Below are 15,776 nucleotides of genomic sequence, written 5' to 3' on the forward strand. Positions count from 1 at the left end.
TTTTCATCTATGTACAAATTTTCATAATGGAATAATCCGTTAACTTATTATTATTCTTTAACTTATTTATTATAAAAGATTTTCTACCATAATAATAATAATAATAATAATAATAATAATAACAACAACAACAACAACAACAACAACAACAACAACAACAACAACAACAACAACAACAACAACAACAACAACAACAACAACAACAACAACAACAACAACAACAACAACAACAACAACAACAACAACAACACCACCACCAATAACGATGATATCATTTTGTTTTTATATTATTATCATTACAACTAAATTAATACACAAAATAGACGTCATGTTATTTTTTTTAAAAAAAAAATTCTATTGTTTTTGCAATTATTTTTTTTATTTGTGGTAAGAATTAATATATAATAATATTTATTTAATTTGATTGGCTTCTTTCAACTATAATTTTTTTTATTAAAAAGAGTGAAAGCTATTATTTTTTGACTTTTCATTTTAAAAGAATATGATGGAATACCGCATACTATTATTATTATTCTAAGAATACCTGGTCTTCTTTTTGCTTAAATCAAATCTTATTTGTTTAGTTGGTAAATCTTATTTGTTGTAGTACAAATTTTAATTTTCTATATATTCCAAATCTATATATTTTTTTTTTAAAATTAAAATGTATATTTTATTATAAATCGATCTACTATGTATGAGACAAAGTTTCTTACTATGTAAGAATTTAAATATAAAATTTTTATTATCTTGTAGGAAAAATTTAATATTTTAAAATATCAATGAGTTTACAAGATATATATATATATATATATATATATATATATATATATATATATATATTGACAATTGAGGTCTCAATCATATATAGAAGGAAAATAAATGAATTCGTACGTTATAACTTCATTGCATAACTCTTTACTTACTCTTCAACAATATTAATAATCATATTATAATCATGTCAGTTTAACAAAATATAAATTAAAATTTTCCAACTCATTAATATGGCATTAAGAAGACTTAATTTATTCTAATATGAAAATTGTTGTGATACAATTTTTAGTCTCAGTTATAATACTGATCTAAAGACAATACTCATCTTTACTACTACTCCTATTACAAGTTGAAAATACTCATTTTGATTATATTAAAAATAATTATTTTTATTTATATTAATTAAATTTAATATTTAAAAATTGTACTAAATATTTACTTATTTTAATTTTTGTGTTGGAAATTATTCTAATTGTGCAATGCATGCAATATAACTAGTAACAGTACAAAGGAGCAAAGTATTAGTACCTGGACAAATAACCTCCCCACTTGCTAGTGTATGAGTACATGAACAAATATCCTCCGGACTTGCTAGTCTTTTGCTACTGAATAAGGTAAAATAAAAGTAAAAGCATTATGAACAACTATCATCCCAACTTGCTAGTCTTTTCCTCTTGAAAAAAGGAAAAAAAATAAAAAATAAAAGCACTATGGGTAAACTGTGTTTATTAATTCAATAATAAAAGAGTAGAATTTAATACTTTTCTTATAAAATAAATAAGTATGCTTGATACGAATTCATTGGCCTAAATAAAAGAGAAACCTAAAGAGTATTAAAAAGTTCAAGAAAGATGGTAAATGAAAGGAAAAAAAAAAAGATAAATTGAAATCAATATATTTACCTTTGGTAGTATAACAAACTACAACCCCAATCTGCAGTTGCTTCTAAATTCATAAATTTCACCTCAAATCTTGAAAAATCATCTGGGTTTACACTAGATTCAGGGCACAAACTACTAAATGGTATGTAGGCAAAGCATGTGTGTCCGATTTCCCCATATGTACAGTCGTTCGCATTGGCAATCACACATTCTGTTGGGAGAGCTTTTCTATTATTTTTGTGTGACAATTTAGCTATGACTGTGCAATGCTGAACACAATGAATGTCTTTGTCGGCGTGTGGTCCCCACATATCAAATCCCGAAGAGATGAAATATACAGCAAATCCGGCAAACCTTCTACAATACCAAGAGCGTTTGATGAGATCAATGGAAATGCTATTTGACTGATAGCATCGGTATTGGAATGATCTCAAGGCACCGACATCAGGAGTGTGATCATCGTTGTCAAAAAAAAAAGGAGTGTGATCATCCGCTAGTGAATAGCTAACACTGAAAGGAGTGTTTCTTGGAACTCTAGGAAGCGGAAAACGAATACACATCCGAGCTAAAAAATACTCTGGCGGCACCATAAATGGATGATTATCATCATAACAGAATGCGACTGCATGCAATTCTGGGCACTCTGCTAATAACTTAGTTATGTTTCTTCTAGAGGCAAAACGAAAATCTGCATATAGCTCTCTTGTAGTTTTTGAGAGTTTTGGGAGACCTGGTTGCTCTTCAAGTTCTCTTGTAGTTCCTGGGAGTTTTGGGAGACCTGGTTGCTCTTCAAGTTGTCTTGCAGTTTCTGGGAGTTCTGGGAGACCTGGTTGCTCTTCAAGTTCTCTTGCAGTTTCTGGGAGATCTGTTTGCTCTTCAAGTTCTCTTGTAGTTTCTGGGAGATCAGTTTGCTCTTCAAGTTCTCTTGTAGTTTCTGGGAGTTCTGGGAGATCTGTTTGCTCTTCAAGTTCTCTTGTAGTTTCTGGGAGTTCTGGGAGATCTGTTTGCTCTTCAAGTTCTCTTGCAGTTTCTGGGAGTTCTGGGAGATCTGTTTGCTCTTCAAGTTCTCTTGCAGTTTCTGGGAGATCTGTTTGCTCTTCAAATTCTCTTATAGTTTCTGGGAACCCTTTAGGTTGTCCACAACCTTTGATGTCAAGATATTGAAGGCGAGGGAGTTGACTGAAGTCAGGTAAATCAACAAAATTGCTTCCCCGGAGACACAAGTATTCTAACGAGACCAAGTATTCAAGATCTGAAGGGAGTCCTTCGTCGATTGCATTAAAATCAGAGAGTTGTAGCCTTTTCAGTGAGCACAAACCTGATACACTAGGCACAAATTTGAGCCTTCTCTCTTCTTCATCAAACTCCGGGTTGTTTCCCTCCGGGTTGTTTCCCCAACACAAGCATTCAAGTGAGCTCAACCGGGTTATTGAAGATGGGAGTTGAAAAATGGCAGTGCCAAATATATGAAGCTCTTCCAATTTTGACAAGTTGCCTATGTTTTCTGGCAATAACTCTAATTGGTAACATTCTCTAATATCAAGAATTTTAAGACTTTCCAACTCACATAATTCATCAGAAAGAGAGACAAGATCATCACAACCAAACAAGCGTAACTTGGTGAGCCCACATAGTTGTCGGAACGATGAGGGGAGTTCTCTAATTCCAATGGATTCTAAATTCAGCTCCACTACATATCCCATACTTGTCTTGATTTCTGGAAAATTTTGTAATGCGCTACAATGTTCAAGCTTAAGAAACTGAAGAAATGAAACTTGAACGAAGCAGGGAAGCTCCTTTAGATTACGGCAATAACTTAAATCCAATAAAACAAGCCTCTTAAGATGTCCAATAGATGCATGAATCTCTTTTAAATTGTAACAATTTGAAAGGTATAATCTTTTCAAATTCGGCATCATATCAAAATTTGGAATTTCTAGCAAATCTTTGGAAGAGCTAAGATTCAAATAGGTAATCTTGTTTATTTCCTGCCAGATAAGATGGAGAATAAAATAAGTTTAAGCTATTTGATTAAGAAAGAGAATTGATAAACACAAAGTAGTGAGTCGGGATAGAATCATCTACCATACCTTAGTTATCCTACCGTCGGGATGAAAACTTGTGGGTAATGAAGGGAAAGGATAATGTGGGAAATGAATAAATTCCAAGCTGCTAGGAAGCTGATAATTATTCTTGACAACAAGGTCAAAATTATTATCCTCTTTATTGTATGACCGTTTACCTATGAGTATCTTCAAAGCTTTAAAGGCACTGCTAATATTCTCATCTTTTTCCCACATAAATCCGCATGTATAGGGGGATACAATACATTCTATGTGTTCAGTAGAGTCCTGAAAGAAGAAAATAAAATAGTACACACTTTAATCTTTCTAATGCAATACATAATAAGGATATCAAAAAGAAATACTACTGCTACAATATAGTATGTGTTCATATATACTTTTTCATGTTTCCATTGAAATTTGACCTACGACATGGCCTCGCGATCATCTAGGAGAGACTCATGCCGCTCGATCTCAAAGTTTTTGACAATTAACTTATTAATTAGCTATGAATGAATATAATTAAACCACGACATAACATAATCTTACTAGATATGCATGATCATTATTTTAATTAAATAATATAATTGTGTGATTACAAAAATAAATAAATAATTTTGCTACATATTACTATCTAAATATATGCATTTTGTGAGGGCGGTATTGACTCTTTGTTTTTCAATAAGTTTAGAAAGTAGATATGAACACATACTACATTGTAACATAGTCAGTAGCACTCAATAAATAAATAAATAAATATATATATATATATATATATATATATATATATATATATATATATATATATGCATTACCATATTTCCGCGTAACACATCATCAACCTCCTTAAACTCCCAAATCCTGCTCCTAGGATTCATAGCTAACTCACGTCTTGCAATATGCCAACCCATTTCTTGGATTAGATCATGCATCTCAATTTTTCCTTCTTCGACTGATATAAGAGATTTTTCTATAAGCACACGCAAACCCAAGGCTGGTAGCAAATTACAACTTTCAAGCAAGTCTTTTACATGTTTTTCCTCCTCGTGTCTGAAAAAACATACAATATATAAAAAGATTTTTTTATTTTTGGAATCTAGTCTATCATAACTTATCTCAAGTATCTTATGAATTTCAGGGTTGAAGGTGTTCTTGAGATCCTTTAAAATGCTTTCCCACTCAGTAGCCTCTAGTCCAGAAAGAGAAGATCCCAAAACTTTAAGAGCTAATGGAAGACCTTCACAATAACGCACAACTGGTCGACAGAATTGTTCCACACCAGTGTTAGCTTTTAATTTAATGGCATACGATCTAAATAGTTGAAGACCTTCCTCCTCTCCCAATTTGTGTACTGAGTGAATATACTTTTTATTAACTCCAAGGGAACGAAATACTGCTGCATCTCTTGTAGTTATAATCACTCTACTACCCCTACCAAACCAATCACGACCTCCTGCTAAATTGTCTAATTGTTTCAGATAGTTGTCTACATCATCAAGAACAATCAACACTTTTTTCTCTTGAAGCCTCTTCCTTATCATCGCCCTTCCATTGAGATCATTGCTTATTTCTACTCCTGACTTTTCCTTGAGGATTTTTGTTAACAGTGTCTTTTGCAATTCAATGACATTGTGTTGTCTAACATTGTTAAGAAAACAAGCTCCATCAAATTGGTGGAGAAATCTGTTAAAAACAACCATTGCAATTGTTGTCTTACCCATACCTCCCATATCACAAATGCCACAGAACCGAGCATCAGCATCAGCATCAGCATCATTAGATGTAAATCTCAACCAGTTAACAATGTTATTAATTCTAGATTGCAACCCCACTAAGTTCACCTCATAGGCTAGCGATGCATTATTCAATCGAGCATGTAAGTCGACGGCAACTTCTTTTGCACATGTTGCTTCGTATCTGACAAGATTGAACATCAATAATTGTAACATTTTGTAAATAATAAAGTTAAATGTAGGAGCTAAAGCTTGGGCAAAGATTTGAATAAGGGAAATTGCTTGGGCAAAAGTTTAAGGGGAAATGCTTGGGCATAGGTTTGAGTAAGGGAAATTGTTTAGGCAGAGGTTTGAGTAACGGAAAAGCTTGGGCAAAGATTTGAGTAAAGGAAAAACTTTGGGGCTAAGGTTTTCGACTTGCAAGAGAAGAATTGCATTTAATGTTACCTTTACAGCACGTTTGGTTTACAGAATAAATTTGGAGGGAATAGGAATGCTATTCCACATGGAATAGAATAGGTAAGGAATAGAATAAGAATTGTATTCTGTTGTTTGATTAGCTGAAGGAATAGACTTTAGTAATTGTATTCCAGTGTTTGGTTGGTTAAAGGAATACAAATGAAATATGTTTTAAATACATAAATACCCTTATACATAATAATAATAATAATAATAATAATAATAATAATAATAATAATAATAATAATAATAATATGATTATGATATACTGAATGTTATATATATATATATATATATATATATATATATATATTATATTTATATTTATTTATTTATTTATTTATATTTATATACATGTATATGCATGTGTGTGTGATAGAGAGAATAATAATAATAATAATAATAATAATAATAATAATAATAATATTATTATTATTATTATTATTATTATTATACAAATAAATATTTATATTTATATTTATTTTTTCACTTATCCCACATCGGTTGGAGAAGTAAGGAATGGAGCCTTGAGACTCAAGGCTTCATAATTTTAATTGCAATGCTCATCCGCTAGGCAAGCTTGCAATGCCCATCTGCTAGGCATGTAGATTGGCAGGCTACTTAATTTAGGAGCCAAGATTCCATAATTAAGGAGTCTTGTACAGTTAATATATATATATATATATATATATATATATATATATATATATATATATATATATATATATATTTATTTATTTATGTGTGTGTGTGGGAATAACTAATACCAAGGCCCCCCTAGGAATGACTATTCCCCTTGTGAGGTAATAGCTCATTTCTAGGCATGTTATTCCCATAACAAAATGATCCAACCAAACGATGGAATATGTCTATTACAAGGAATGTTATTCTATTCCTGACCTATTATATATGGATACATTATATTATATTTAATATATCTAACATTCTGTATCGATCCTAAGCATAGGATCCAGGGAAATTCACAATTCCTTGTGTTATTGGTGGCTATACCATTAAGATATCGCTTTGTGATTTAGGAGCCAATGTTAATGTAATGCCTCTATCTCTTTGCAAAAATCTTAATTTAGGGGAGCCACAACCGATCCAACTTACACTACAGTTTGTTGATCAGTCTACTAGGAGCCCTATTGAAATTCTTGAAGATGTCCCAGTTTGTGTGGATAAGTACTTTGTGCCTTGTGATTTTATTGTGATAGATATTAAAGAAGATCTCGATGTTCCAATAATCTTGGGGAGACCTTTCTTAGCCACAACTGGAACTATAATTGATGCAAGGAAGGGGTCAATGGTTTTTTATTTTGGGAAGGAGAAAGTTGCATTTGATGTTCTTGATGAGCCAAAATCTAATGTGGTTGGAAAGTGTTATATGGTTAATAGCAAATCTTTTGATGAGGATGAACATCATGACCCCTGTTTTGAGATGACATCCAACGGGCATGAAAGGTGGAAAAGTTTCTTTGGTAATGAAGATACAAACTTGGAAAAGAGTCTTATGGTGGAAAATCTTGCTTACGAAACTGACATTCTATTTGGGAAAAAGGCTCATATTATGCAAGTCAATATCAAAGATTGGGAGGCCTTGATGAAAGAGTATCTTTTGGCATTCAAGACTTGTGTGGAGCAATTCGTTGAGGCCAGTGATGAGGAAAACCTCACGAACCAACCGGGATGAACACTCCAAAAAGAGGTTACGTCGAGCTAGCGACGTTAAACTTAGCGCTTCATGTTTCAGATATGAATCTATCTGATTCAGAAGGAAAGAACCTTCATAAGTGTCCCAATTTCAATTCAAATATAGGTTTGATTCACATTCCATGTTCTGAGAAAGATTTCCCATCCGAAAAAAGGAAAAAACAAAGTCTTTGTCTAAAGAAATGCGTTGGGGTTCAGAAAGGGCGGATGTATACAACCTTTCAACGAGATAGTGCTTTTTCAATTCTCTAAAAAAAATGGAATCTATTCCAAACATATATGCCAAGCTTATTTACTTCGACAAGGTACAAATATCTAAATTCGATATTTTCAGATACCCCATGTTATCTTTCAATCTTTCATATTGCATTTTGTTTATTGCTTTCTACTAGTTTTGTCTTATTTTAGTCTCCTATTTAGCATATTTTAGTTCGTGTTGTTTTATTGCTTTTTATCTTTCTCTTTTTCCTTCTTCTCCTTTTCTTTTGTTTTACATAGAGGACGATGTAAATTTTTAAGTGTTGGGGGAGCCTAAAATTGGGGTAATTTTCAAAATTTTTGTTTGGATGACTCATGTTCTTTTTGTCAATACGTTACTTGTCATAGTATGCAGTTACAATTGCTCTCTCTTGTTGGTTTGTGGTTGTTGTAGTGGTACTTGTTGCAATTCAATTTGTGATTGATAATTTGAGGTGTAACGCATAATTGATCTAATCCTTGCCAATATTTTTGTTAACCACTCATTAATTGAATAAATTCTTGATCTTGTGTGTTATGCATTGCTAGTAAATGCTTATATGTGATTCCGGTCGTGGGTGTTTTGTTAGAACTTGCCTCATTACTCCTTAAGTGAAGTCCCAGTTTTGCATATTTTGAAGTGATTTCGGCTATTTTTTGTTTAGCCCATAGCCTTTAAGTCTACCCTTATATATGATATTACCCCTTGTATCCCCATTGACCCTTTTGTTTGTTTTATAAGTGCTAAAGACTTACCCTTTCATTGTGATTGTTTTTCTTTGTGTTAATCCCCATCATCAAACCCTTAGCCTTTAGCCAAAAATATTTTCCTCCACCCTTGAGAGAATAAAACATTTGTTCTTTTTCATAGAAGAGACTTTTATTGGAGTTGTTTTGTTAGCAGTCCTCTAGATAATTTTGTCTTGATGTGAGAATCTTTGCTAGTTGTGTTAGAAGTAATAATTTCCTAACACTGATTTATATAATAAAAGGTTGTAATTCCATAAGGTACTCACGGTGATGATTGGTGATGTGTAAAGGCGAAATTACTGGGTGAAATTCCCTCCCCCCTCATTCTGTTAAAATTTAAGTTTATAAAGGGTTAAAAGATGTATAATGGAAAAAGGTTATGGGTTTCCTTGAAGGAGGTTTCACATTCCTAAAGGAATTTCTATTCTTAACATGAAGTTACCCTTTCCTCTTGAAAGATCGATGTTTCTCATCACATCTTTAAATACCCAGGAAAACTCTAGGGATCTTTACGGTTTCAAGTCTCTAAGTTTTCTAGTCTCCATATCATCAGGAGGTGATTAAGGTATACGGATCAGAGAGGTGAAGCATTCTTGATTTAAGTCAATATAAAGAATACATCTCCAACGGAACAAGTAAGTTTTGTCTTTACTTCTGTTTAATTGAAAATCCATGATCATGAATATTGTTTAGTTGATTGATTTGATTTAAATGCGATTCATTGTTAATTGTACTTCCGCATTCAAGTTATAGCGCATAAAGATTATTTAACAAGTTGAATAAACTGATTTGTTGCTTATAGTTGAGAGAAAAGAAAAAGAAAGAGTATTGAAAAAAGAGATGAAAAGAAAAAGAAATGAGAAAAGAAGAAAAGAATAATAAAAGCTTGAAGTTTGCTCCCAATTTGTGTTGAAATTAAAGTTATGTCAAAACCCCACTTTTCTAGGATGTTGTTTTGTGTCAATTGTAATTTACTCCGTTGTTTAAAGTTGCCATTTCTCTTCTAGTTCAATTGTGAATAAGTGTGAAATTCTCTCTTTTGTTTATTTATCCATACCACTTCATTGTTAGACATTCACATGTAGCCTCATTACAAGCTTAATAAAGACCTACTTGATCTTAGCATGCATTCTTAGAGTTGAGTTAGTGGGAGTATCAAGGGCAAGCCTATGAGATCTTATTCAAAGCCGACTTTTGCATAATCTCAACTTAGTATTTGTGCACATTTAATCCTCACGCACTTTAATAATTTTGGTGCTTGGGTATTGGCTTGAGAATGAATCTTGCGTGCGCCAAACTGAGATTACTCTTGTGGCATGTTGTTTTGTGACAAGTGGTTTGTGGTATGTTAGGTTGTGCAAGAGAGGGTATGAGTAACTTTCGAGCTTGATTTGTAATTTATTCTTTGTGTTTGCTTGAGAACAAACAAAGATTTAAGTGTGGAGGAGTTTGATAACTGTGTTTATGTTCATGATTCTACCCTATATATAGACCTATTTTGAGTGAAATATTTGATTTTATGCAAAATGTGCCTTAATTTAAAGTATATTGCATAAAACCAAAGTATATTTTACTCAATTTTGCTGGAAGACTCAACACCCAAAAATCTCCCCTTCACATTAGTTTAAAATATATCCTTTTAGTTTCTACTGTTTGAAAAACAAAGAATAAACCGCTATTAGGGATGCTCTAATGAACGTCTGTCTATACTAACAAAAATATTCACACTACTTTTATCTTTTCCTTTTCAATATTAAATACTACTGTATTGAGGAAAAAAAAAAACAAAACAATTTTTTTGTTCTTCTATATCGTCATAAGTTTGAGATACTGCATTATATCAGAATCAGTATTACTTAAAAAAAAAAAAAAAACAAACAATAAAAAACTACACAATAATTATAACCATTACTTGCATAGCATAGAAATTAAAAATAAAAGAAGAAAGTAAGCAGATCAAAACAACTGAGCAAATATTAAAGAAGCAAATTAAAGGGCAGGCATAATTAAAGATGAATCATATGAGAAGAGGAAGTTGAAAGCATACTCGTTATAGTCATTCTTCAAATGATGCCCTTTGAGTTCGCCAGCCTTTTTTAAGGCTTTCTTCCATCTTTTTACCTTCTCCTCCTCAAATCTTTCAACCGATTCTTTGAACGAATTTCCAAAACTTCCTTCCTGTTTCCGGACATCTGAAGGTTCTACGTGGTAGAAAATTGGCACCACAATTTGCTCCTTTTTTTGGCATTCCATGACTGTTGCAAGTTCTTCCAAACACCATTTTGAAGAAGCATAGCCTTTGGAGAAGACTGGGATAAAAAACTTTGATTCTCGAATAGCATTTGGTAGGCTCAGAGAGATGCAGTCTCCTTTCTCCAGTCGATTGTCATCTTTGAAAGTGCGAATCCCTCTACATTCTAACGACTCATAAAGGACATCTATAAAAGTTTTACGAGTATCTGGACCTCTAAAACTCAAGAAAACATCATAGGTCCATCCCTGAGTGGATGGCGAAGCAGTAGCAGAAGAAGAGGTAGAAGCCATCTATCAAGCCATATATTGATATGACCGGAATTCGATCGGCCGGATTCCTCTAACACATGCAGGGAAGTAATTAGAAGGGAGATTGAAAAGCATATGAAATATGATGAACAAACAAAACTACAATAGGCGTGACTGGTAATTTATATCCTACACCACAGCGCCCGTTGCACTGTGCGCCCAGATGCAAAACGACGTCGTTTTAATTTTTAATTTTTTTTTTTTAAATTTCCCGCCCCGCAGTTATTTTTTCTTTAAAAAAAAACCCTGTTAAAAAATGTACATAATGTTATACTAGAATACACATAATTGTATACATGAATGTACATAATTATATAACAAAATATACATACTCTTTTTAAAAGATAATACACATAATCTAACATAATACATAATAAACATAAACTTTTAACATAATACACATCAACTCTTAACATAATACACACAAATTTTCTGATTCGGATGTACATAATTGTATAAAAAGAATGTACATAATTGTATAAAAATGTACATAATTGTATGAACATATATACATAATTGTGTGAACAAATATACATAATCACAGCAACTTCTTACCGCGCCTCCCAAAATGAATCCCAAAATAACGTCGTTTTGGGAGGTGCGCGGCGCACAGTGCTACGCGCGCCGTGGTGTAGGGTATAACGATTGGGCGTGACTTTGTACAAGTCGTCTCAGAAAATTTCATCGGATTCTTCAGGTAGCTGGGCGCTCCTGCTAAAAATTGTAGCAATAATTGATAAATAATAAAGACAATTAATGCGTAGAAGAAAAGGACCATTGGGCCCTATCACTCTCCACTAGGCAAATTATTATTTTGAGCGCAAATTATGCTTTGCAAAAACAAGGTGCTTTTGACTAAAAACGTGCATTCCACTTTAAAAAAAAAAAATTCAGATTCAATTCTCAGCAAATAATATTTTTGTGTGCATAATTTGAATTATATATCTACAAATTTATAACTATATATTCACAAGTTCATAACTATATATCCACAAATTTATAATTATATATCCACAGTGAATAAATAACACAAAATCCATAATGAATGAACTAAATATCTACAATGAATGAACTAAATATCTATAAATTCATAACTATATATCTACAAATTCATAACTATATATCCACAAAGTCATAACTATATATCCACAATAATTCATAACTATATATCCACAATACTGCTGTTGAGGAGAATCGAAACTGAATTTTTTTTAAATGGAACGTACGTTTTTAGTCAAAATGATGTCATTTTGCAACCGTGTGCACCATGTGTATGGTGCACACGGTTGCACAGCATAACTATTGTATGGTGAGCATGTGAATATAAAAAATACTACGTACATTATATGTATAAATTATAAAAGATTGTACTCAAAAAAATAAATTATAAAAGACTAAATATTCATAAATTTTTTTAAATAATGTTTCAGAAAATTAAATCAAAATATTTTAATAATTTATTTTTATTTTACTCTCTAGAGACATATTTTATGTATGTATGTATATATTTAATATGTTTTAATTACTTATAAGATAAAATATAATACATTTGAGAATAAATAAGATTAATCTTTAATTAGTCGCCAAAGTTGAAGCAAAAATTAGTAAGGACAAATTTTGTGTAAATAAAAAAGAAAAAAGCTAGTCTAAGTATGAAATGTATAATACTTTTATGAAAAAGAATTAGGAAAAAGAGATATACTGCATAGATTTTTAATCTATATTTTTCTATTTCTCTCTAATGTAATATGAACTAATAAGTTATCGTCATCATGAATCTCATATTTGTACAAAGAAAGGGTTCTCAAAACAAAAAACAAAAAACAAAAAAAATAAAATAAAATTGAACAAGGTAAGGACTCTGTACTATTATTACTCCGCATGTGAGTTACGTTGGACTATTCAATCCAAAGATTGTTGATATCATCAATTATGAGTGTCCACTAGCCACTACTCTACTTAAAGACACTACTGTTTGACTCGGTCCCCACAAGACATGACAAAGAAATATGAATGTTTTCACATGTACATGACCAACTTGCACCTTCAACGAAGCTGAGCTGTGATGAGAAGTCAGGAGTTGTTTGGTTGGATGTAATTTAGTTATAATTGAATTGTAATTTAATGAAGGTTTCAATTACAGTGTTTGGTTGGAGGGAATTGTAATTTCCCCATTCTGTTGAATTGCAATTCAATACTTTTGGGAAAAGAAAAGTGTAAGAAATGACAAAAATACCATTGTTCATTATTATTATTATTATTATTACACAAGGACATTTTAGTCTTTATACCCCTTTTTTCTTCTCATCCCCAATAATTCTATTCTTTCCTACCAAACAATTTAATTTGAATTCTTACATTATTCCTACCTTACTCTTTTCCCTCTGAGTTACAATTCATTTCCTTCATCCCAACCAAACACCCCGTAGTTCATAAATTATAGACTTGTTTAGTACGGAGTAAATAATTTTTATTAGTTAGTGGATAACTTATAAGGCTTAGGATCTCATGAGAACACATTTTTAGGAAAAAGTTAAGAACAAATTTTCAGTTTTTCATTTGTAAAAATTTGATGAATCAGATTGGATTTTTTTTTTTTTTTTTAAGGAGTGATGGCATATTAGTAATTATCACATTAATTTCACTATGTAAACTTTCACACTTAATATGCAGTCTTTAACAATTAATAAGTATGCAAACTTGGTAAATTGTATATGTATATCCTCAATAGACTTGGACTATTCAATCCATATCAATATCCAAAGATTGTTCAAATCATCAATGACCAGTGTCCACTAAGCCACTACTGACTACTCTATTTAAAGATATTACTTTTGACTCGGTCTTGCAAAGAAACCAACAAGAAATGGCAAAGAAATATGATAATGTTTTCACATGGACATGACCAACTTGCACCTTCAACGAATTGAAGCTGCGATGTATGAGAAGTTAGTTCATAAATTATAGAGTTGTTTAATTATTAATTTTTATTTTACTTAAAACAATAAATATTTTTTATTAGTTAGACCATCTCCAATCTTCATGCTATTGCACCAAATCACCATTATATTTGGCGTGAAATGCCCTCCAACCTTCTCGCTATCGCACCAAAAAAATGGCGCACTGTGAACAGTACTGCGCCACTGTTCACCTTGCGCCAAATCTGGATATATATATATATATATATATATATATATATATATATATATATATATATATTCATTTTTTACCCCTCTTCTTTTGTAATTCCCTTTTTTGTTTTGTTTTTATTTTAATATATTTGTATATTTTGTTAAATTGTTAACTATACATTTTATATTATTAAAAATAAATTATATCATTCGAAAGATCTCATCAAGACGATTAAAATAAGTCTAATATTGAACATAGATTAATTAAAAATGAAAACACATAAAACTTAATTATAACAAAATTAAAGCAAATTACATACTTAATTTAAAGCAAACACATAAAACTTAATTAAAACTACTTTAAACATACTTAATTCAATAATCTCCTAGGCCAACATCATTTCCTCCCAAATTATTAAAATAAAATTATATATCATTTGAAAGATTTTATCAAGACGATTAAAACAAAACTAATATTAAATATAATTTAATTAAAAATAAAATTACATAAAATATAATTAAAGTCTAATTTATTAAATTACAACTATTAGTTTTGTTAAAAGAATAAAAGTATAAATATAAACTTTATGAGGGGTGTAGGAATAAAATTTGATGTAATGGGTTGGAGATAGAAAAAATGTAGTGTAAGAATATACTGAGAATATTCTTTTTTGGTGTAAAATTTGGTGCAGAATTTAGTGCAATGGTTGTGGATGGTCTTAGTGGATAACTTAAAAGGCTTAGTATCTCATAAGAACACATCTCTATGAAAAAATTAAGAATAAATTTTAGCTTTGCATGTGTAAAAAATTGACAAATCTGATCATATTATAAAAAACAAAACAAAAAAGTTTGGTGTCATATTCGTAAGTATCATCAATCTCATTCGAAAAACTAATTTAACACTTAAATATGCAATCTTTAACAACTAAATATGCAACTCACATGCAGAGTATATATGTAGGTGATTATGGAAAAGTCTAAAAATTGCTTACTAAACGTGTGAAGCGGAGTATATTTAATTTGCACTACCAAAACAATATGTGAAGCGTAGTATAATTCGCCTACTATCAGCTTTCTTCATCAACTACAAAATTGTTTTAGTAGTGCAAATTGCCTAGTGATAAAAAGGCGAATTATACTCTACTTCACTTAAAATGTGAATACTAAATGTACAAATATAGAAATGTCTAAAAATTATCAATTTTGGTATTCAAATTTGCATAGTAAAATTTGTGATAATTACGAAAATATTATCGTAATTTTTTAAAAAAATCTGATTTGATGCATTATATTTTTCCAGATGTAAGGTTGAGATTGATTTTTAGTTTTCTACTAAGGATTTGTTATCGTATAATCCAATACCTACCTTATAAACTACTAATTATTTATAAATTGTTTATATAATGTATAAAATCTAAAAATTAATTATTAGTGATTTATTTGTAGTTACTCCTTTAGAGACATATTTTA

The 15,776-nt window shown here is 30.9% G+C and overlaps 1 protein-coding gene and 1 long non-coding RNA gene across 2 annotated transcripts in view; both read right to left on the reverse strand.

The window, feature by feature from the left end:
* LOC109152278 overlaps nt 1–11,282 on the reverse strand; it is a 32,714-nt gene extending 21,432 nt beyond the window's left edge. Inside the window, exons 1-7 of the mRNA XM_019299872.1 lie at nt 10,658–11,282; nt 4,534–5,635; nt 3,746–4,006; nt 2,780–3,643; nt 2,141–2,644; nt 1,677–2,107; nt 1,303–1,379 (exon numbers count right to left, since the gene is read on the reverse strand). Of these exons, the coding sequence (XP_019155417.1) occupies nt 1,303–1,379; nt 1,677–2,107; nt 2,141–2,644; nt 2,780–3,643; nt 3,746–4,006; nt 4,534–5,635; nt 10,658–11,154 (3,736 nt within the window). The 5' untranslated portion in view covers nt 11,155–11,282. The remainder of the gene's footprint in view (nt 1–1,302; nt 1,380–1,676; nt 2,108–2,140; nt 2,645–2,779; nt 3,644–3,745; nt 4,007–4,533; nt 5,636–10,657) is intronic.
* LOC109152285 lies at nt 4,017–4,263 on the reverse strand. The gene is made up of 2 exons (XR_002049378.1): nt 4,207–4,263; nt 4,017–4,082 (listed from the first exon to the last, which is right to left on the reverse strand). It is a non-coding gene; the product is annotated as an uncharacterized LOC109152285 (long non-coding RNA).
* Nucleotides 11,283–15,776: the final 4,494 nt, after the last annotated feature.

The sequence above is a fragment of the Ipomoea nil genome, unplaced genomic scaffold, assembly GCF_001879475.1.
Source record: "Ipomoea nil cultivar Tokyo-kokei standard unplaced genomic scaffold, Asagao_1.1 scaffold2403, whole genome shotgun sequence".
NCBI classification, from domain to species: domain Eukaryota; kingdom Viridiplantae; phylum Streptophyta; class Magnoliopsida; order Solanales; family Convolvulaceae; genus Ipomoea; species Ipomoea nil.